Genomic DNA, 20227 nt, shown 5'->3' with positions numbered 1-20227 from the left:
GCTCGGAGCCGCCCGGCCCGGCCTTGGGCCCGGCTCCGTCCGCGCCCAAGGCCGGGCCCCGAGCGCCGTCCCGCCCGGGCCGCGGCATGACGTCACACTTCCCGGCTATGACGTCACCGCCCCGTTGCCATGCCGCACCCCCGCCCGCCCTCCCCAGACTAGGCGTGGCTTCCGCCCGACTCGCCAATAGAAGGCGGGGTGGGCGTGGCTGAGGCGGCAGCGTGCGCTCCGATTGGCTGAGCCTCGTGTTTTGGCCGCGGCGGGGAGGGCGGGGCGCCAGGCGGCGCTCGCTGGTTGGTCCGGGGGGCGGTGCTGGGCGGTGCGCGCGGCGCATGCGCCGACCCTCATGTGGAGGGCGGCGGCGGCGGCGCGCGCGGGGGGCGGCGTTGTCGGGAGCGCGCACGGTAACGGTGCCCCCCCCCCCCCACCCCCGGGCCTTAAAGCGGGGCCCGGGCGGGGGGCACGAGGGTCCGGGGGCCATCACCGGCACCGGGGTTCTGTTTGGGAGTTCCCACCTGTCCTCTGACCGGGCGAAGCGAGGGGCCCGTCCGTCCCCTCAGCGAGGCGTTCTGGGGGCTCCGTCCCTCCCCTCACCCGGGAAAGGTTGGGGGGCGACCCCTGTGAGGGGAGGGTCTTGAGCGGTGCCGTTCCTCTCCTCACCGGGGCGCTTGGAGCGTTCCATCCCTCACGGAGCGGGGTTTGGGGTCCCGTCCCGTCCCTCCCCTCCCCGGTTCGGGTTTGGGTCCCGTCCCGTCCCTCAGCGAGGGCGGGATTTGGGGGTCTCTCCCCTCAGCGAGGGCGGGATTTGGGGTCTCTCCCCTCACGGAGGGCGGGATTTGGGGGTCTCTCCCCTCACGGAGGGCGGGATTTGGGGGTCTCTCCCCTCACGGAGGGCGGGATTTGGGGTCTCTCCCCTCACGGAGGGCGGGATTTGGGGTCTCTCCCCTCAGCGAGGGCGGGATTTGGGGGTCTCTCCCCTCAGCGAGGGCGGGATTTGGGGTCTCTCCCCTCAGCGAGGGCGGGATTTGGGGTCTCTCCCCTCAGCGAGGGCGGTCTGGGGGAGGGTCCCGTCCCTCCCCTCCCGGTGCGGGCGGTTTGGGCGTCCCGTCCCTCCCCTCACGTGGGTGTTTGGGGCCGGGCGGTTCCCGCTGTCCCCGCGCCGCCTCACGGGGGTCCCGCACCGGCCCCGCCGATCCGGGCGCCACTAACGGCCCCTCGTCCTTCCCTCCGCCGCCGCAGGGCCGCGATCCCGGAGCCCCGGCGATCCCAGCACCTGGACCTTGTAAGTACAGGGAGATCTTTAGTATGTCTTTTTTTAAAGCCCTTGAGGAACCCCTGAGGGCTCTGAGGCTGCTCTGCTCAGGTTTCCGTTGCAAATCATGTGTAAGAATTGGGATCAAATTACGTGTAAAAAGTCTATCCAGCGCGTTATTTTTAGGGTGTAGTTCCCTGTTTTCAGGGTTTGGTCGCAGGAAGCTGTGGATTGGGCAGGCCCATGACTGCATTGTGTAATTCCTGATAGTCTTTTCCTCACCCAACACACTCAGTGAGAGCCACTTGTGCTCCTGGAATTATGGAATTCTTGAATCCTGGGATCGTTTGGGTTGGAAGGACCTCAAGCCCATCTAGTCCCATCCCCTCCATCCCTTGCTCCAAACCTTGTCCAGCCTGGCCTTGGACACTTCCAGGGATGGGGCAGCCACAGCTTCTACAGAAAAATGGAATTTAAGATATGACATTGGAGAAGCTGCAGGGTGATACCAGTGCAGTGATCCCAAAGGTAAAGCAATAATAACTGTAGTAATATGTATGTTTGATTAAATCCTGTATTTCCTTCAAAAAACAAAGACCACGATGGACAAAGGTGGGTGACTCCTTTATTCCCTTTTTTTCCCCCTCAGAACACCTTGGCATTGCCCTCAGCCATGACTGACCAAGAGTTAGTTCTCTGCAAGTGGAAGAGGCGTTTGTGGCCAGCCAAGGTGAGGAGGAATGAGGAAATGTTTGTGGGGGTTGCTTGGAGCAGGGCAGGAAGGAAGGGAGAGGTCCCAGCAAACCTGTCTGAGCTGTGGAGATGCCAACAGGAAAAATGGAGAGGGCCTGGAGCAATGGGACGGGAGGGAATAACTGCCAGAGGGCAGGGTTGGATGGGGCATTGGGAAAAAATTCCTCCCTGTGAGGGTGGGGAGGCCCTGGAATGGATCTCCAGAGAAGCTGAGGCTGCCCCATCCCTGGAAGTGCCCAAGGCCAGGCTGGACAGGGCTTGGGGCAGGACTGGGATGAGATGGGGTTTAAGGTCCCTTCCCACCCAGTCCATCCTGGGATTTTGTCGCTCCACAATCCTAAGTCTGCTGCCAGGCACTGTCAAGCTGCTCTTAGATAAACGTTTTGCTGTTGGTCAGGATTTTAAATGAAGATTTCTCACTTTTAATGTAGGTTTTGTGCAAACCTGGAGTTGCTGGGAGCAGTCCTGTTGGCGCCACAAAAAAGATGGGATTTAAAGCTGAAATCCTTGGCTTGGAGAAGCAGTTGAGTATCCTTGTTCCTATCACACGTTTTCATTCTGAGGGGTTAAAAAATAAGGGGAAGAAAGGAATCCTTTTATCTGAAGGTGCCTGTGAGATGGGATCCTGGATTTGCAGAAGGTTTAGGTGTTTAACCCTAGCAAGGACAGGTTGGGGGAGGGAATGTTTGGGGTTTTTGCTGTCTGAGAGCAGTTTTGTGGCGCTGGGAGTGTTCTGCTGCAGGTTACAGTCACCTTTTTGTGTTCCAGAGTCAGTGTGAGCTCTGCAAACGTGGTTCCCCTGACAGAGGAGCAGATCAAGGCCATCGCCTCCACCCTGGGTGAGGAGGGAGGGGCCCAAATGTGCTGCTTTGTGTCTTCTTTGGGTATAAAATCCCCGCAGAAACTCAGCCTGGGGGGGTAAAACTTCTGTATTTCACTTATTTTCTTTTCCCCTTTTCCATGAAGTTGCAAAATAGGTTAAAAATCGTCATTTTCCTCTTCCCTGGGGTGGTTTGTTGGAGGGATGGTGAAGAAATGTGAGTTTCTCTCAAAATGAGGCACTTCCAGTTTGATCTTTGTGTGTCTCCATCCTTTGCCTTGGTAATTGTGGATGATTTAAGTAGTAAAAAATGCACCTTAAAAGAAACACTACAAGTAACATTTATTATTTCTTTAATAATATGTTTTGTGTATGATAGAATAATGAGGATAATTTCATTTATTGACTATTTTTCCTCATCAGAGCAAAAGAAAAGCATGAGTGAGGCTGTGGAGGAGCTGCAGTATCGCTGTTCCCTTAAAATTGCCCTGGATATTCTCCATCAGACTGACTCCTGCAGTGAAATGCCACCTGCAGAAGGACCAAATCCCGAATTTTCCCGGGAGAAATCTGCCCCACCCACCCCCTCCCACGGCTTCTTGTTGCGCTCTCGCTCTAAAAAGTCGGAACCTGAGGCTGCCAAGAGGAGAAGAAAACCCCAGAATAACTGTGGGCTCAAGGATGATCCCAAGGCACACAGCCAGGGACGCTCTGTGGCTCCAGAGGGGAGTGGAAAAGCACCGGGAAGTGGCAGAAACCTTTCCAGAGCACCTGGAAGAGGAGCAAGCCCTGCCAGAACACGTGGGGGTGGAACAAACCGTGCCAGGTGCCGTGCCAGGGACCAGAGCGTGGCACCAGCCCCTGACAGTCACAACTGCAAAAAAACAGAACCAAAATCATCACCCAGGCAGAGGAAAATCCAGCCCAAAAGGGGGAGTGGAGTCTCCTGTAAGCCAGAGGCTGGAAGAAGTCAGCAAGAAAGGAAAAGAAGATGTAGGGATGATTCCCCCCGGGATCAAGCACAGGTTTCTCCTGAGGAGGGATCTCCCTCTGTCCCCTCTAAATTTGGTGCCGTGGAACCTTCTAGAAAGACAGGAGCTCAGCCTGGGAGAGCGTTCCTGGATTCCTCCTGTGAAACTGCCTCGGATGAGTTGGAGAAAAGCATCAGCAGTGAGAGCGAGAGCCTGGCAAAGCAGCTGGATGGGAGGAGAGAGGCAGAGGGTGGAAAACACCTGGGTGGGGCAGGTGTGGCCTCAGGCACGGACAGGAAATGCAGGAACCACCCTGGATCCTCACCTGGGCCTTCTGGTGCCTTCCCTCAGCCTCAGGAGGAGGAAAACCAGGATCCCTCACACCTGGCTGGGAATAAAGCCCCTGACTCCGAGGAAGATGAAGGTGGGCAAATCCCTTGGGGAAGGGAAACCTTCATCCCATGTGGGTGGTGAGCACTGTTACTCACCTTGGAATGTAGCTTTGCTTTTGGGGAAGGGGCTCTGGAATTGCTGATTTAATTCCTTTTGGTCTCCTTTCCTGGGAAGCAGAAATGCTGATCCCTTCAGTGCTGGGGAGGGCTTGGGTGGTGTTTGGGTTGTCTGGAGTTGCTTGGGGTTTTCCATGGAAAGCTGTTTTTTTTTTTTTTTTTTTTTTTAGCTCAAACTTGTTTTCCCTTTCTGCTCTCTGATAACTTGAGATTAAATGTTTTTGAATGAGCAGGTGCAGGGTCCTGAAACCAGCCCCATTCCCTCCTCTTTCCCTCTTTTATCCACATGAACAGGGAATTACAGTTCCCTAATGAGGAGTGTGCAGGTGTGTCAGGTCCCCTCTGGGTCACACTCAGGTGTGTCTCACCTGCTCTGAAGCTGATCCTGTCCTAATCCCTGGATCCTGGTACTGTTGGCAGGGCTGGAACCCTCTGGGATGTCTTCTAGGAGAATTTCCTCGGAGAGCCTCCCTCCACTCTCACCTCTGACAGATGAAGAGGAGGAAAATTTGCCAAGCGTTCTGTCCTATCGAGGTGAGACATCAGCAGGGCTGAGGCTCTTCCCCCTCTGGGAGCTTCAGATTGCCTGCAGTCCCTGGGGATTCCAGGAGGGAATCCAGCTGTGTTCAGTCTTGGGATAAAATGCATTTCCTGGGTCCATCGGGCATTTTGCTGCAGAATGAAATGAAAATCCCTGAAACTGGGCAAGGGCCTGGGATTGAAGTTGCTGGGTTTCAGTTCAGGACTCCCTGTGCTGCATTTTGGGGTCACTGTAAAAGCACTGAAGAGAAACTCGTGGAGTTTCTCCTGGAGGAGAAGAGAGGGGCAGATTATGTCTTGTTTTCTTGTTTTTAAGGAAATTTTCCCTTCTTTTTCATGCCAGAACCCAAATTCTTCGAGGAAGGGATGTTGGTGTGGTGCAAGCTGCGGCGGTATCCGTACTGGCCAGCTGTGGTAAGAGCAGCTCCTGCCTCCTCCTATCCTGCTGATAAGGAGCAATTCCCAGTTCTGGAGTGACTTTTGCCCTTCCTGGAAGTGTTGAAGACCTTCCAGTAGAAGCATTTCAAAACTGATAGAAGTAAATTTGTGCTGAAAGCACTCAAAATGTGGTCAATTCACACCTGATAGTACAGAGCACAGGGTTATCCCAGTTCTTTTGTCATGGAACAGGGTTTTGTTCCCAATTTGCAAACGAAAGGGGAGACCCTTTATGCACTGAAATGCTCCCTTGGGGGAGCTGGTTGCTGCTTCTGCTTGAGTTTTTAATATTTGTGTAATAAAGGAAAGTTACAGCAATAGGAAAAATTTAAGTGTGGGTTGTAGTGGGTGATGACCACAGAAAAATATCCCTGCTTTATCAGGATTAGGATTTTTGAGGCTTTATCCTTTCCCCAGGTGAAAACAGTAAAGAGGAAGCACCGGAGGGCCTGTGTGCTCTTCATTGATGGCACCACAAATGAGAAGAAAAAAGGGTAAATGTGGATTTCCATCCCATCCTGAATTTCCAGTCTCTGTTATTCCATGTCCTGTGCCCTTTTCCTGGTGCAGGGTGAGGGTGGTCCTCTCCAGGTCGATCTGGGAGGGAGGGGCTGGGGCAAGTGAGGGTTGCAAGTGCTTTGTCATGCTGCAGGTTGAGGCAGCTCCCTGTCTCCCTGGAAGAGCTGAGGAATCGAAAACAAAACAAAAAAAAATTCCCTGGAATGCAGCCAGTGTTTTTCTTGTGCTGCTCAAACTTTCTGGAAATACTGGGCTGCCTTTAACTTTTCTCTAAACCAGGTATTTCTCATTTGTTAGAAGATTTCATACTTTTAACTTGCTCTGGAAGCAAAAACCATTAAAATTTGTGCTCCTTAATACCTTGGGAAATGGGATTTTCAGGGAGAAGCAGAACTGCAGTAAATAAACAGGGAAGTGGGGCAGCTGAGTTGCACCTCTGACTGTGTTTCTTTAAAAGTTTCTCAGTGTCTCTGAAGAGCCTGAAGCACTTTGACTGTGAGGAGAAGCAGGAGCTCATCGTGAGTATCCCAGAGACGTGGATCTGCAGGGCTTGGGCAGATACAGTGGGAAATTCAGGGTGTAAGTGGCCAGGGGGAAAATGTGGGGCTTGACACACTCAAAGCCACTTTCATCCCTGTGACAGCTCTGGCAGGAGCTGTTTACTGTGAGGAAAAAAATTGTCATGGACCATTCCTGTCCCCTGCTTGGCGTCCTGGGCCGAAACTCTTTGAGAGCTGCTGGATTTGGGACAGAAAATCCTCCTTGTTTTGCAGGAACGGGCCAAGGAGAACTATTCCAGGGAAATCGAGTGGTGCCTCCAGCTGATCCTGGACTATCGGATCCGAGTGGGTAAGGAGGGGCAGGAGACCATGGAACCACCAAATCCCAGGATGGTTTGGGTGGGAGGGGCCCTTAAAGCCCATGCAGTCCCCCCTGCCACGGGCAGGGACACCTTCCACTGTCCCAGGGTGCTCCGAGCCCCGTCCAGCCTGGGCTTGGACACTGCCAGCTTCTCTGGGATCTCATCCTGCGATCCAGCAGGGAAAGGGAGCCCCAAGCTCTGATTCCTGGGTGAATGGAACTGATCGCTGCCCCTGTTTTGGGTTTTTAGGCTGTCATTCTTTCACCGGGTCCTTCCTGGAGTATTTTGCTGCTGATATCAGTAAGTGAACCCATCCCTTTGGGAATTCTCTCGGCTGGGTAAAAACTCCTCTCAGCAATAAAATTCCTTGTTTTCTATTGATATGGCTATGAAAACTCTCTGTACGTTTAAATATAAATTCTTGTGGTTTCTCTTTCAGGCTACCCAGTGAGGAAGGAGGGATACCAGAGTGTGGTGCAGATGGCATTCCCAAACACAGAGGAGGAAGGTGCTGGGCAGTCTTCCTCAGACACCTCCCCCAGAAACCCCCGAGGAGGCTCCTTCCTGACAGGACCAGAGCTGCCAGGGACAGGGAGAACAAGAAGCTGGTGGAGTTCATAGTGAAGACCAAAGGGGCTGAAGAGCATCTCCTGGGGATCTTGAAAAGTAGGAAACAATCCCGCTGGCTGAAGAAATTCCTGAATTCCAGCCGCTACATGACCTGTGTGGAGACTTATTTGGAGGATGAGGAGCAGCTGGACCTGGTGGTTGGGTACCTGAAGGAGGTGTACAGGGAGATGGACACCAAGAACCTGCACCAGATCCTGGGGGATGGCATCAGATTCATCTTGGATGTGCTTTTACCTGAGGTGAGGGAGCATGGAATGGGGAAAAATGAACTGTGGAGTCATAAATGACACTAATTCCCATTATTTGTTCCTTTGCTGTGACGTGGTTCCTATGGAATGACGTGGGGAGAGTTCCCAGAACTGAGCCAGGCAGGAATATTCACCCCTGCCTACAGCCTGAGTCACTCAAGTGCTGATTTTTAAGCACAGAAAGGAGAAGCTTCAGGTAGATGTTGTTTTAAAAGCAGACTGATAGTTCTGATGTATTGTAATTAACTCTGAAATGCTTCAAAGCTTTGTTTTGGGGTTTTTGTTTTTATTTGGCAACTTCTCAGGGTTTTCTTGGTCCTTTGTGTGTGTCGAGGTGGGGGGTGGTGTGTTGGCTGTTCTTAGGGTTGTTGTGGATACCTTGTATTCTTCCCAGGAATTTTCCCAGGAGAACATTAACTCGTGTAGAAACAAAATTACTGTGAAGAATATTTTAATCTGAGGATAAAAATACCCCCCAGGGGCCGATACAGAACAATTTCATATTTTTTATTTAAGAATTTCAGGCACTCAATGACGGGTTTCATCCAAGTTTTCGAAGTAATTTTGGAACCCTTTTCTCATAACGTGCTCAGCTGAGGCAGTTTCAAGTCCCTGGCTGTAGTTTCGTTTTGCTTATTGATTATTATTATTAATTATTGAATGCTTTTCTAGGCCATCATCTGTGCCATTGCTGCCGTGGATGACATTGATTACGAGAAGGCAGAAGAGAAGTACATTAAAGGACCACCTGTGAGCAAAAGGTAGATTTGTTTTCAGGATTTTCCAAGGGTTTTTACTCCTTTATTGCTGGATACAGAAAAGGTTTCAGATGAGGGCAGGAGAGCTCAGTGTCCTCTTCCTTTGAGGGACAAAGCATGGAAAATGTCCCAGCTGAGCTACTCCTACACTGCAAATTTAATTTGTCCTGGTGGTGTAATCTGGACAATAATATCCTGTTTTAACTTAAAGCCTTCTATATTTTTCTTTCCAGAGAGAGAGAGTTGTTTGATGAGCAAGTCCTGGGAAGCAAAAAACTCAAGATGGAGCCAGAGCTGGCGGAGAGCTGAGAAGTGGCCGGGGCTGTCCTGGGGCCAGGTGTAGATAACCAGTGGTGATTTGTATAAAACGTGGCATTCTTTGTAAAGTCTGTGTGCGTATTCCCACGTGCTCTGCTCCCAGCCCCAGCTGGCTCGCAGCCCTTGCTGCTTCCCATGGCCTCGCTGTGTTCAGGATCCGCCGGATCCTCGTCCATCAGTGCCCTCCTGGGGGCTGCCAGAGACCCCCAGTGCTGGGCAGAGCTTCTGCTGCTCCACCAACTTCCACGTGGATTCTTTCAGCCAAACACCCGACTTGGGAAGGGATCTTGTCCTGCTTTGTGGCCAGTGGTGCCTGGTGGCCTCCTTGCTCCTGATAAAACCAGGGTGTTCCTGGCAGGGAAGGCTCCTGGGGGTTTCCCCTTCCTGCCTCGTGGATCCCCGAGGGTGGGAAATCAGATTGGTGCCCAGAGCTGCCACCTGGATCACAAAGATTTGGGTTCTTGTTTTGTTATGACAAGTAGAATTCCATGGAGAAGGAATCCAGGTTTGCTTAAATAAAAGCATTCCCTTTTCCTCTGAACCAGTGGAATGCTGGTTTATTGCCTCTTCTGAGGCTGTAAGTTTTGGGAGGCTTTTAATTGTCTTTTTCTCATCTAAATTCCCAATTTAATCCTGCCCAGCTCTCTGCTCACCTTTGCTGGAGCTGTGGTACATGGAAGCAGTGTCACCAAAAACTAATTAATGATTAATAATGATAAATGATACATAAAACCCCCTGATTAGGGTTTCTCTCTGATAATGAAATGTGATCTCCTTGCTTGTCCAGTAAAACCCAAGATGATTTGAGATGAAGAAGTTGAAATTGGGATCCAGATGTCTATCCTGGCTTTAGTAATTATCTGAATATATTTTAATTACACTTTTAATTGCTCTGTGCTCTCTAATGAGTTTTTCAATGGAATCCTTATTCCTGTTATCTCAAGTACCTCAATTATAGGGACAGGCCAGGAGTGAGGGTTTTATTAAAACCTGTGAGGAGGGATAATGAATTTTGTGGGATAGGATAAAAAATTAATGATGGAGTTAACTCAGAGCTGTGAGTGGCACTTTCCCTTTGGAGATGAGAGGCTGGGGAGGGACTGCCTGCCCCTCATCCCAGTGCTCTGGGGTTATCTGGAGATGGGGATCAACTTCCCCCTCCTTTACGTGAACCCTGTGTTCCCTTCTCCATCAAAACTCCTCGAGTGCTCTTCGGATCCTGCTCCAGAGCGTGCACAGAAGCAGAACCACCTCGCCTTCCCTGCAGCTGTGGAATCTGGAATGGTTTGGGGTGGAAGGGACCTGAAAGCCCAGCCATGGGCAGGGACACCTCCCGCTGTCCCTGGGTGCTCCAAGCCCCTCCAGCCCGGCCTGGGGCACTTCCAGGGCTAATCCTGACCTTGTCCCACCCCCTTCCAGTGCTGCCCCACCGCTCACTCTGGTACTGGGCACCAGGCTCAGCCATGTACAGATCACGTGGACTCAATAAAGTGGGATGAAGTGAATCATCAAAACTTGCTGCTTTTGTTTAATTATTTTAATCTGTGGTGGCTGGTGCTTCCACCCCAGCTTTACAGCAGGTGAAGATAGTTTTTGTACCTCGGATAAAGCTGTAAGATCCTGTCTGTCTCGGTCTCACATTATTAATCAGTGGGAAATGAACTCGCTGGGTTTTGTTCTTGTGCTTTAGTTGAAATGGGCTGACACACGCCACCTCTGCTTGTGATTAATTAATCCATGTTCCTTCAGCTGCCTCCTCAATGCTCAGTGTAAGATCATTAACTCATATTAGTAATTCATATTTATTTAATATATTAAATAATATTTATCATTAATCCAGTGTTACAGGCCACAGTTCTCCACCCCTCCCTATTGTGTGCGTGTGTTTCCAGGATATTAAAACGATCAAGTGCAGAGTTTGGGGAGGGGATAACCAGTTCCGAAGCCTCGGGGAGTGTTTTGGGGAGAAAACGGCGCTTTTGCAGCCGGGGTCGCGGCGGGAAAAGGAAACTGCCGAAACCCGGGATCGAACCAGGGACCTTTAGATCTTCAGTCTAACGCTCTCCCAACTGAGCTATTTCGGCTGCACGGCCGCGCTCCGCCCCCCCGCCCGTCACCGCCGGTGGCACCGCGCAGGGCGGGGGGACACGGGGGGGACATGGGACAGGAGGGGACACGGGACAGGCGGGCGTGGGACACGGGGGGGACAGGGGGGGACACGGGGGGGACACGGGACAGGCGGGGACACGGGACAGGAGGGTGTGGGACACGGGGGGACACGGGACAGGCGGGGACACGGGACAGGAGGGTGTGGGACACGGGGGGGACAGGGGGGAACACGGGGGGACACGGGAGGGACAGGGGACAGGAGGGGACACGGGACAGGCGGGTATGGGACACGGGGGGGACACGGGACAGGCGGGCGTGGGACACGGGACAGGCGGGTGGGGGACACGGGGGGACACGGGGGGGACACGGGATAGGCGGGGACACGGGACAGGCGGGCGTGGGACACGGGGGAACACGGGGGAACACGAGGGGACACAGGACAGGCGGGTGTGAGACACGAGGGGACACGGGACAGGCGGGTGGGGGACACGGGGGGACACGGGGGGGACACGGGACAGGCGGGTGTGGGACACGGGGTGGCACGGGACAGGCGGGGACACGGAACGGGACACGGGACGGGATGTGGGACACGGGACACGCGGGGACACGGGACAGGACACAGGACAGGCGGGACACGGGGGCGGGATGTGGGACACGGGACACGCGGGACGGGACACGGGGCGGGATGTGGGACACGGGCAGGACGTGGGACACGGGACAGGCGGGACACGGGACGGGATGAGGGACACGGGGCAGGCAGGACACGGCTCGGGCGGGAGGCGGCGGCAGCGCGGTCTCTGTGGCGCAATCGGTTAGCGCGTTCGGCTGTTAACCGAAAGGTTGGTGGTTCGAGCCCACCCAGGGACGGCCGCTTCCCGTTTTCCTGCGCCACCGCAGCCCCAGGACGGCCCTTTCCGCCGGGGCTCGCTTTGGGATCCTTTTTGCATCCTTTTGGGATCGCTTTGGGATCGCTTTGGGATCGCTTTGCCGCGGGCCGCGGCGGAGCCGGACGGTGCCTCCGGAACCCCTCGCCCGGGACGCGTTTCCCGCCGGAGCGCTGAGGCGGTGCCGCGCCGGGCCCTTTAGCGGGTGCACCGCGCACAGAGGTTGCCTGAAGGGCTGCGGAGAGATGGCGGCGCTGGGCCGTGAGCGGGACGGGACGGGACGGGAGCGGGACGGGAGCGGGACGGGAGCGGGACGGGACGGGAGCGGGACGGGAACGGGACGGGAACGGGACGGGACGGAACGGGACGGGAACGGGACGGGACGGGACGGGAGCGGGACGGGACGGGAGCGGGACGGGACGGGAGCGGGACGGGACGGAACGGGACGGGAACGGGACGGGACGGGACGGGAGCGGGACGGGACGGGAGCGGGACGGGAACGGGACGGGAACGGGACGGGACGGGACGGGACGGGACGGGAGCGGGACGGGACGGGAGCGGGACGGGACGGGATGGGAACGGGACCGGGAACGGGGACGGGGACGGGGACGGGGACGGGGACGGGACCGGGGACGGGGCCGGGAGCGGGGATGGGGACAGGGACCGGCTGGGGCACCGAGACAAGCCCTCGGCCCTCCGCCGAGGGAGTGAGCGGGGGGAGCTCTGCGGGGACCCCCGGCCGTTCCCGGCCCACAGCCGCGCTGAGCTCTCCCGTCCTCTCTTGCAGGTCTCCGGCTCCCCGCGCACGGCGTGCTGGGCTGGCGGTGAGCGCCGGGCCGGGGCCAGCGGGGCGGGGGGACCGGGGGGCCGGGACGGTGACAGCGCTGACCCCGGGCTGGGGACGATGGGGTCGGGGGACCCCAGGGCCGCGGCCGAACGGCTCCCGGGCTTTGGGGGGCACTGGGGGGCTCCTTCCCCGCTGGGGTTTGTGGAGCCCCGGCTCCCGCGAGGGCTCTGGTGCGTGGCGGGGGCTCTGTCACCCCGTCACCCCGTCACCCTGTGACCCTGTGACCCTGTCACCCCGTCACCCTGTCACCCTGTCACCCTGTCACCCTGTCACCCTGTGACCCTGTCACCCTGTCACCCCGTCACCCTGTCACCCTGTGACCCTGTCACCCTGTGACCCTGTCACCCTGTCACCCTGTCACCCCGTCACCCTGTCACCCTGTGACCCTGTCACCCTGTCACCCCGTCACCCTGTCACCCTGTGACCCTGTCACCCTGTCACCCTGTCACCCCGTCACCCTGTCACCCTGTGACCCTGTCACCCTGTCACCCTGTCACCCCGTCACCCTGTGACCCTGTCACCCTGTGACCCTGTCACCCTGTCACCCTGTCACCCTGTCACCCCGTCACCCCGTCACCCTGTCACCCTGTGACCCTGTCACCCTGTCACCCCGTCACCCTGTCACCCCGTCACCCTGTGACCCTGTCACCCTGTGACCCCGTCACCCTGTCACCCCGTCACCCTGTCACCCCGTCACCCTGTGACCCTGTCACCCTGTCACCCTGTCACCCTGTCACCCTGTCACCCTGTGCGGGCCCTTTCTGTCCCCAGGCCCGGCTCTGCGAGTGCCGTTCACGCTCAGCTGCTCCATCAGACGCCGGCGGCCGATGGCGCTGACAGGTGACAGCTCCTGCCCCGGGCACAGGGAACAGCCAGTCCCGGGCCGGGGTCCCGGGGACACCTCCTGTGAGGCGTCTCCTCCCTTCCGTGCTAAAATCCGGGGAGTTCTGGCGGCTCTGGGAGCCCCGGGCAGAGGCAGCCAGGGGCTCTCTGTGCTTGGGGTATGGCTGAGGGCTCTGCCCGAGCACCAAACCCACAGGTCCCACACCGGGGAGAATGCTCTGCTACAAACTCAGGGGTGGCACTGTCATTCCTCGGGGGGTCACAGCCCCTTGGAGGGCTGAATGCTGATTCTGCAGGGAAGTAACTGGAGGGTGATGGCTCCTTTCAGCTCTGTCCAGGTCCAGAAGAGCTCCGCTGTTGTCCCGAGGAAATCCTACGTCCCCAGCAGCCGCGGCGAGTACGTCATCGCCAAGCTCGATGACCTGGTGAACTGGGCACGGCGGGTGAGTCCCGAGCCACCCTGGCACCGAGGGACCGAGGGTGACACGTCAGAGGCACCTCCTGCTCAGGACAAAAATAGGCTCAGAGCTCCCGTGGCCGAGTTCTGTGGCCAGAGGGTGACACTGGGGTCTGGTGACAGTGTGGGACACCGTGAACGCGCTGAGGGTGTGGGGGGATCTGGAACTGCCCTTGGTCACCAGGAAAAGGCACCTCTGGAGCTGTCCTTGCCCTGAGCAGCTGCTCTGCCTGTGGGGAAGGGTGACACAAGTGACAGTGCCCTGGGTCTGCTGTGCTCTGCCTCAGCTGGGCTGGTCCTTCTCCGGCCACCGCTGTCCCCGTGGGGCCCTGAGCTGTCCCTTCTCTGCTGTCCCTGGGTGGCTCTGAGTGGCTTTGGCGGTGTCAGGGAGCTGCTCTGGACGCGCTCAGGCTGCACACGGAGCTCTCCCTGCGCCCGTTGCCCTGGAGCTGCGTGTTTGGCTCCCACACCTCGAGCTCTGCCGTTCTGCGTCACCCGCGCTGTCCCCACAGAGCTCCCTGTGGCCCATGACCTTCGGGCTGGCCTGCTGTGCCGTGGAGATGATGCACATGGCAGCCCCTCGCTACGACATGGATCGCTTCGGGGTCGTGTTCCGGGCCAGCCCCCGCCAGGCCGACGTCATGATCGTGGCAGGGACCCTGACCAACAAAATGGCCCCGGCGCTGCGCAAGGTACGGGCAGCACGGGGAGCTCGGCACGGCGTGGGGAGCTGGGAATCACCCCAAACATCCCTGTTTGCAGGTCTATGACCAGATGCCAGAGCCTCGCTACGTGGTGTCCATGGGGAGGTGAGTGCCAGGACGGCCTCGGTGCCCTGGGGGGAATTCTTCGCTTGCTTGTGTTTCCAAGCTGTTCAAGAAGCCTTGTAGAGCAGAGCAGAGCAGAAAGGCTCCTTCTGGGAATGGTGTGTGTGAATCCTCCCAGAGATGGATTCAGGGGCTTTGCAGCTGCCAAACTTGTGTGTATCCAGAACCCCAGAGTTTGCTTTTGGCTTTCAAAATGCCTCTGCTGTGCTGGAATCTGCTCCATGGGGAACTCGGTTGGACTCCATGCTCTCGAGGTCTTTCCCACCCTCAGGGATTCCATGATTCTCACAACTGTCTTGATCCCACACCAGGGCTGAGGGTGGCCGGTCCAGGCTGGAACAGGACAAATTCTGGGAAAGCTCTGAGGCAAAATAGAAGGGTTTGTAGCAGAGAGGGAGGGCCGTGGAATCGGCTTTGTGAGGGTGATGGGAACAGTGCAGCTGGGTTGGATTCATCTGAAAACCTCCCAGGCAGGGCTCGTGATGGGGCAGTGTCACCTGTGGAGCTGGTGGTTCCGAGCCTGGCAGTGCCCACCTGCCCAGGGCCACCTTCCCTTGGCCTCCTGCTGCCCTTCCTGGGCTGACACTGTCCCTGTCCCTGTCCCTGTCCTGCAGCTGTGCCAACGGTGGGGGCTACTACCACTACTCCTACTCCGTGGTGAGGGGCTGCGACCGCATCGTGCCCGTGGACATTTATGTGCCAGGTACAAGGGGCAGCTCCACCTGGGAGCAGGGCAGGGAGAGGGGCATTCTCTGCATTCAGGTTTGAAAGGTTTTCCTGTTTCAGTGGTGGGGAAGCTGCAGCAGCTCCAGGGAATGGGGGGAGGGTTGTGATGGTGGTGGCACCGTCAGTGGGCTGGGAAGGGGCTTTGGATACACTTCGAAATCAAATAATTGCTATGTTTGATAAAGATCTTCTTGATAAACAGCATCACTTTAGTTTCTTTACGCTCCTGCCTGTGCCAGCCACAAAGCCAGAGGGGAGTCAGCTTTGGGATAAGTCCTGGGGTTGGCACCTGTGCTGCTGGCTCCAGCTCCGTGCAGGTACCTGCCCTGTGACCTTCCCCCTTTCCTCCCTTCTTCCCTTTCTCCCTCTCAGGTTGCCCACCCACAGCTGAGGCTCTGCTGTACGGGATCCTGCAGCTGCAGAGGAAAATCAAGCGTGAGAGGAGGATGCAGATCTGGTACAGGAAATAGCCTTTATTTATGTCCCCACTCACTGCCCCGGGCACTGCTCACATTTACGCACAAATCCGGCTCCTCACGCGCCTTCCAATAAAACTCTACCTGGTCCAGGTGCTTTTCTGTCTTTAATAAACCCCTCTGATCTGAGGGGTTGAAAATCTGGGCTGAAGAGCAGGAGCTGAGTTTGATAACACTCCTGAGTTGGCTTCTGGTCTGAACAATCTCAGGGATGGTGATGTCATATCGTGACATAAAGGCTTTGCCAGAATTTTTTTGTGTTTTGTTGGGAAGTTTTGAGACCAACACATGTCCGGGTGATCCCTGAGCCCTCCCTGAGCTCGTCCCTTACTCACCACCTGCTCCTTGTTGATAATTCCTACACAGGATCTAATAAATCCATAATATTTGTGTGCACAGGGGCCAGAAATGAATTCTGATTCTGTAACAAGTCAAATACTGATGCTTAAAATCAGAATGTGATTAATAAACCTGAATGTAGAGCTCCCAAGCTGGGCAGGAATAAAGCAGCCTGTCCTGGCTGCATCCCAGGAGCCTGGGATGAGGAATGCTTGTGCCCGAGGGACAAACACACTTTGGAAAGACAAATAAATCGCTCGGGAACAGCGGTTTGGGTATTTCATTCCTTTTAATGGACTTTATCCCTTCTGGGGAGAGAGGAAACATTTATTGAGCTGTGAGGGGGTGTTGGGGTCAGGATTTGCTGCCGAGGGCTTTGGCCGAAAATGTTGGGAAACCTCCCTGGGGAGTTGCTTCAGGAGAAGTTGAAATGCCTCAAAATGCCTCAGATTGCCCCATTTCTCCCACCTGGATTGGATTATTTGACTCTTGTGGGAAGCCACCCTGTGATTTCTCAAAATGATGCAGTTTTTAGAGGAAATGGCTGGTTCTGGAACCAAAGGCTCCGAAGCACGCTCTGAAATTACAGCTTAATTGAGAATTTGAAGTCTTGAGGGGACAGAGCAGGGTGAGATCTTCCACAGAGCCCACAAGACCCCTCCAGGGCAGGGGGATCCTGGGGCTGGGGGTGTCCTCTCCTTTTGTGCCCTGGAATCCATCCCAAGCCTCCACCCATCTCTGAGGGGCTTTAAAGGAGATCAGAGCTTTTCTCCTCCTCATCAGCTCCTGCTCCCCGGGCGGGCCCCTCAGTGTTTGAGGACGGTGGGGGTGATCATCCTGGGGTGCGAGTAGTAGCGGCACTCGGGGGGCGGCTGCAGCTCCATCACCCTCGTGCTGATGTTCTCCCGCCTGAAGCCCGCCTGCAGCAGCGGCCCCACCTGGGTCTCCTGCGGGAGAGGAGGGCAGGGAGGAGCAGCCGTGGGCTGGGGTGTCCCATGTGAGAAGGGACACGGGACAGCCGGGGGGAAAAGCCCTCCGAGCTCCCCTTGGGCGTCCCCTGCCCATCCCCAGCACCGCGGACGAGTTCCGCAGCCACGGAACTCTGCCTCACACCGGGCACGGCTTCGGGCAGGGGAGCAGCTCACCTCAAACATCTTCTCGATGTCGCTGTAGCTGGTCTTGAGCAGCTCCCCCCACGAGGTCAGGTTGCAGTAGGTGAGGACCCCTCCGGGCCGCAGCAGGCGGAAGGCGTGACCCTGCCCCGGGGATCCGGGTCAGCGCCTCCCGCTCGGCCCCGGCCCCAGCTGCCCCTCCGAGCCCCAGCTGCCCCTCCGAGCCCCAGCTGCCCCTCCGAGCCCCAGCTCCCCCTCCGAGCCCCAGCTGCCCCTCCGAGCCCCAGCTCCCCCTCCGAGCCCCAGCTGCCCCTCCGAGCCCCAGCTGCCCCTCCGAGCCCCAGCTCCTCCCGCAGAGCCGCTCCCCGAGGTGGCACCTTGATGAAGTTGAACTGATGCGTGTGCCAGGTGTCCTCCGACAGCGGGTAGGTGTCGTACAGGATCCCTGCCGGGAACACGGGGCTGCCGTTAGCTGGGAGAGACCCTGAGGGGCTCGTGTGTCCCGGGAAAATCCCCCTTCGTGCCCTGGTATCCTTATGTTCCCATTGCAATTTGCCCCCGTGTCTCTGAGCCCTGGAAGGCAGGGATGTGATGGCCCCCAAGACAAGGATCCATTTGCCCAGGACAAGGACCCCAGGGTCACAGCCGTGCCCTGTCCCCAGCCCCACGGCAGGATGTGGGCTCCACCTGCACCCTGGTCAAACTGCTCCCCCTTTCCATGGCTCAGGCATGCCCTGGGCTTTGCTGCACCCCCTCTCTGCAGTGGGGTCCCCAGCCCAGCCCTGCCCATGCTGCTGCTGCTGTCTCACCGCTGAAGTGCCCGTCCGGCAGCGCTGGCACCACGTCCTCCCACAGCCCCTTCAGGGGCACCACCTGCGGGTGGGGGGCAGAGGGGTGAGCCGGGGGGCCGCAGGCACCCCCCAACCCCGGCACAGCCCACCCTGCCCTGACCTTGTGTGGCTGTGCCTTGGCCCACTGCTCCAGGCGCCGGAAAACGCCCTCGTTGCACTCGATGATCCAGTGCTCCTCGATGCCGAGCTCCTGCACCTTGGAGGCGGCGATGGCCATCCCAAAGCCCACCTCGAGCACGCGGCCGCCTGCAGGTGGAACCAGCTCTCACAGCTCGGGCTTTTCTCTGCCTCAAACACCCCCAGCCCTGAATTCTGACCCATTCTTTCCCCAGACCGGGCTCTTCGGGTGTGGGTTTGGAGCACGTGGTGCTGCTGGCATTGAGGGGAGAAGTTGGGAGCAGCCCCGTGTCCCTGTCACCTGCTGCCCCCCCAGCTGCCCCTGTGTCCCTGTCACCTGCTGCCCCCACAGTGGCCCTTTGCCCCAAACAAACCCCCCCAGCTGATCCCAGTGAGAACAAACAGCGTCCAACCCTCCCTCTGCCAGGGAAACAGCCCCAAAATCAGCAGGGCCTGCATGGGGAGGTGGCTGCATTCCCTCCCCATGTCCCCATCCCCTTTCAAGAATGTGTCACCCTGACACAAGGACGCAAGTGCCACCATGGCCCTGCTGCCCCTGTCCCTGCAAGGGGCCACATGCAGCGGGGGGCACACGCAGTGGGGTCCCCCAGCAGAACACCTCCCCCCACACCAGCTGCTTCTGCGCCCCCAGCACGTCCCGGAGCCCGTGGGGTCCCCGTTACCCTTGGACGCGGCCACGGTGGCCAGCGAGTGCATGTAGGGAGTCTCCCAGCGCTCCATCACCGGCTTGCCCAGGATCTCCAGGTGCGCATCGGGCTCATCGTAGCCCGCCGTGGCTTCCCTCCAGGCCGCCCTGCAGTCCTCGCCCTCGGCGAAGATCGGCCCCGCCGCCGCTCCGGAGCTCATGGCCGCAGGAGGAAAGTCCAGCTGCGCGGGCCGAGCCTGCGGGGGAGGGAAAGAAAGGAAGGAAGAAAGAAAGAAAGAAAGGGCCACTGGGCTCTTGGCCGGCTTTAAATAGCCCCGCTGGAAAGTGCTGAGTGTGCACGGCCGGCTGGGGCCCCTCCGGGGACCGGGAGCCCTTATCGGGCACGCGAACTCTTATCGGGAGCGGGGCGGGCCGGGGCAGCCAGGCCTGAGCGGTCACAGGTGGCCCGGGGGTCACCGCGGGTTCGGTCCCCGCTGCCGGTGGCACCGGCTGCGCACGGGCGAGGTGGCAATGAGCGGCACTGCGGAGGGGGGGGGTCCCACGCCGTGTCCCTCCGGGGCCGCTCCCCGCAGCCCGGCCGGGCCGAGCACGGCACCGTGCGCGCCACGGCAGCGCCCGAGGGAGCGTCCCGGGGGGCTGCGGGCGGTGCGGGACGGGCAGCGGGACCCCGGGATGGGCATCGGGACCCCGGGATGGGCAGTGAGACCCCCGGGATGGGCAATGAGTCCCCCTGGATGAGCAGTGGAACCCCGGGACGGGCAGCGGGACCCCGGGATGGGCAGCGGGACCCCGGGATGGGCAGTGGGACCCCGGGATGGGCAATGAGACCCCCGGGATGGGCAATGAGACCCCCTGGATGAGCAGTGGAACCCCGGGACGGGCAGCGGGACCCCGGGATGGGCAGCGGGACCCCGGGATGGACATCGGGACCCCAGGATGGGCAATGGGACCCCGGCATGGGCAATGGGACCCCGGGATGGGCAGTGGGACCCCCAGGATGGGCAATGGGACCCCACGGATGGGCAGTGAGACCCCCGGGATGAGCAGTGGAACCCCGGGATGGGCAATGAGACCCCCGGGATGGGCAGTGAGACCCCCGGGATGGGCAATGAGACCCCCGGGATGATCACTGGGACCCCGGGATGGGCAATGGAACCCCCGGGATGATCACTGAGACCCCCGGGATGGGCAATGGAACCCCCCGGGATGGGCAATGGAACCCCCCGGGATGGGCAGGGGGTCCCCACGCAGGCCCCGCCCCCCGCGCGCGCGGACTGCCCTTCCCGCCGGCCCCCGCGCGCGCGCGGCCACGCCCCTCTCTGCCCCGCCCAGGGCGCGGCCCCGGAGACCCCGT

The 20227-nt window shown here is 58.2% G+C and overlaps 3 protein-coding genes and 2 non-coding genes across 5 annotated transcripts; 3 read left to right on the top strand and 2 right to left on the bottom strand.

Annotated features, from left to right (window-relative positions):
• Positions 1-318: 318 nt before the first annotated feature.
• On the top strand, positions 319-10132 carry PWWP3A (PWWP domain containing 3A, DNA repair factor). The gene is given in 16 exon segments (XM_053965933.1): positions 319-404; positions 1240-1282; positions 1902-1982; positions 2437-2528; positions 2774-2844; positions 3249-4220; positions 4726-4839; positions 5189-5259; positions 5701-5777; positions 6260-6320; positions 6576-6651; positions 6914-6964; positions 7104-7196; positions 7199-7533; positions 8215-8303; positions 8534-10132. Coding segments are annotated over 14 exon segments (2235 nt in total). The 5' UTR covers positions 319-404; positions 1240-1282; positions 1902-1925; the 3' UTR covers positions 8610-10132.
• Positions 10133-10629: 497 nt separating this feature from the next.
• TRNAF-GAA (transfer RNA phenylalanine (anticodon GAA)) lies at positions 10630-10702 on the bottom strand. Its single transcript has one exon. It is a non-coding gene; the product is annotated as a tRNA-Phe (tRNA).
• Positions 10703-11520: 818 nt separating this feature from the next.
• TRNAN-GUU (transfer RNA asparagine (anticodon GUU)) lies at positions 11521-11594 on the top strand. The gene has a single exon. It is a non-coding gene; the product is annotated as a tRNA-Asn (tRNA).
• Positions 11595-11632: 38 nt separating this feature from the next.
• On the top strand, positions 11633-15877 carry NDUFS7 (NADH:ubiquinone oxidoreductase core subunit S7). The gene is made up of 8 exons (XM_053966210.1): positions 11633-11872; positions 12399-12435; positions 13230-13298; positions 13630-13744; positions 14271-14450; positions 14521-14567; positions 15200-15288; positions 15684-15877. Exons 1-8 carry the CDS (start codon positions 11857-11859, stop codon positions 15779-15781), a joined length of 651 nt encoding a protein of 216 aa, XP_053822185.1. The 5' UTR covers positions 11633-11856; the 3' UTR covers positions 15782-15877.
• Positions 15878-16396: 519 nt separating this feature from the next.
• On the bottom strand, positions 16397-19802 carry GAMT (guanidinoacetate N-methyltransferase). The gene is made up of 6 exons (XM_053966209.1): positions 18890-19802; positions 18190-18335; positions 18048-18111; positions 17616-17683; positions 17272-17382; positions 16397-17073 (listed from the first exon to the last, which is right to left on the bottom strand). Exons 1-6 carry the CDS (start codon positions 19071-19073, stop codon positions 16933-16935), a joined length of 714 nt encoding a protein of 237 aa, XP_053822184.1. The 5' UTR covers positions 19074-19802; the 3' UTR covers positions 16397-16932.
• Positions 19803-20227: the final 425 nt, after the last annotated feature.

The sequence above is a fragment of the Vidua chalybeata genome, chromosome 27 (assembly GCF_026979565.1).
Source record: "Vidua chalybeata isolate OUT-0048 chromosome 27, bVidCha1 merged haplotype, whole genome shotgun sequence".
Lineage (NCBI taxonomy): Eukaryota > Metazoa > Chordata > Aves > Passeriformes > Viduidae > Vidua > Vidua chalybeata.
Note: the sequence above shows the minus strand (reverse complement) of the source record. Positions and strands in the feature narration are given on the sequence as shown.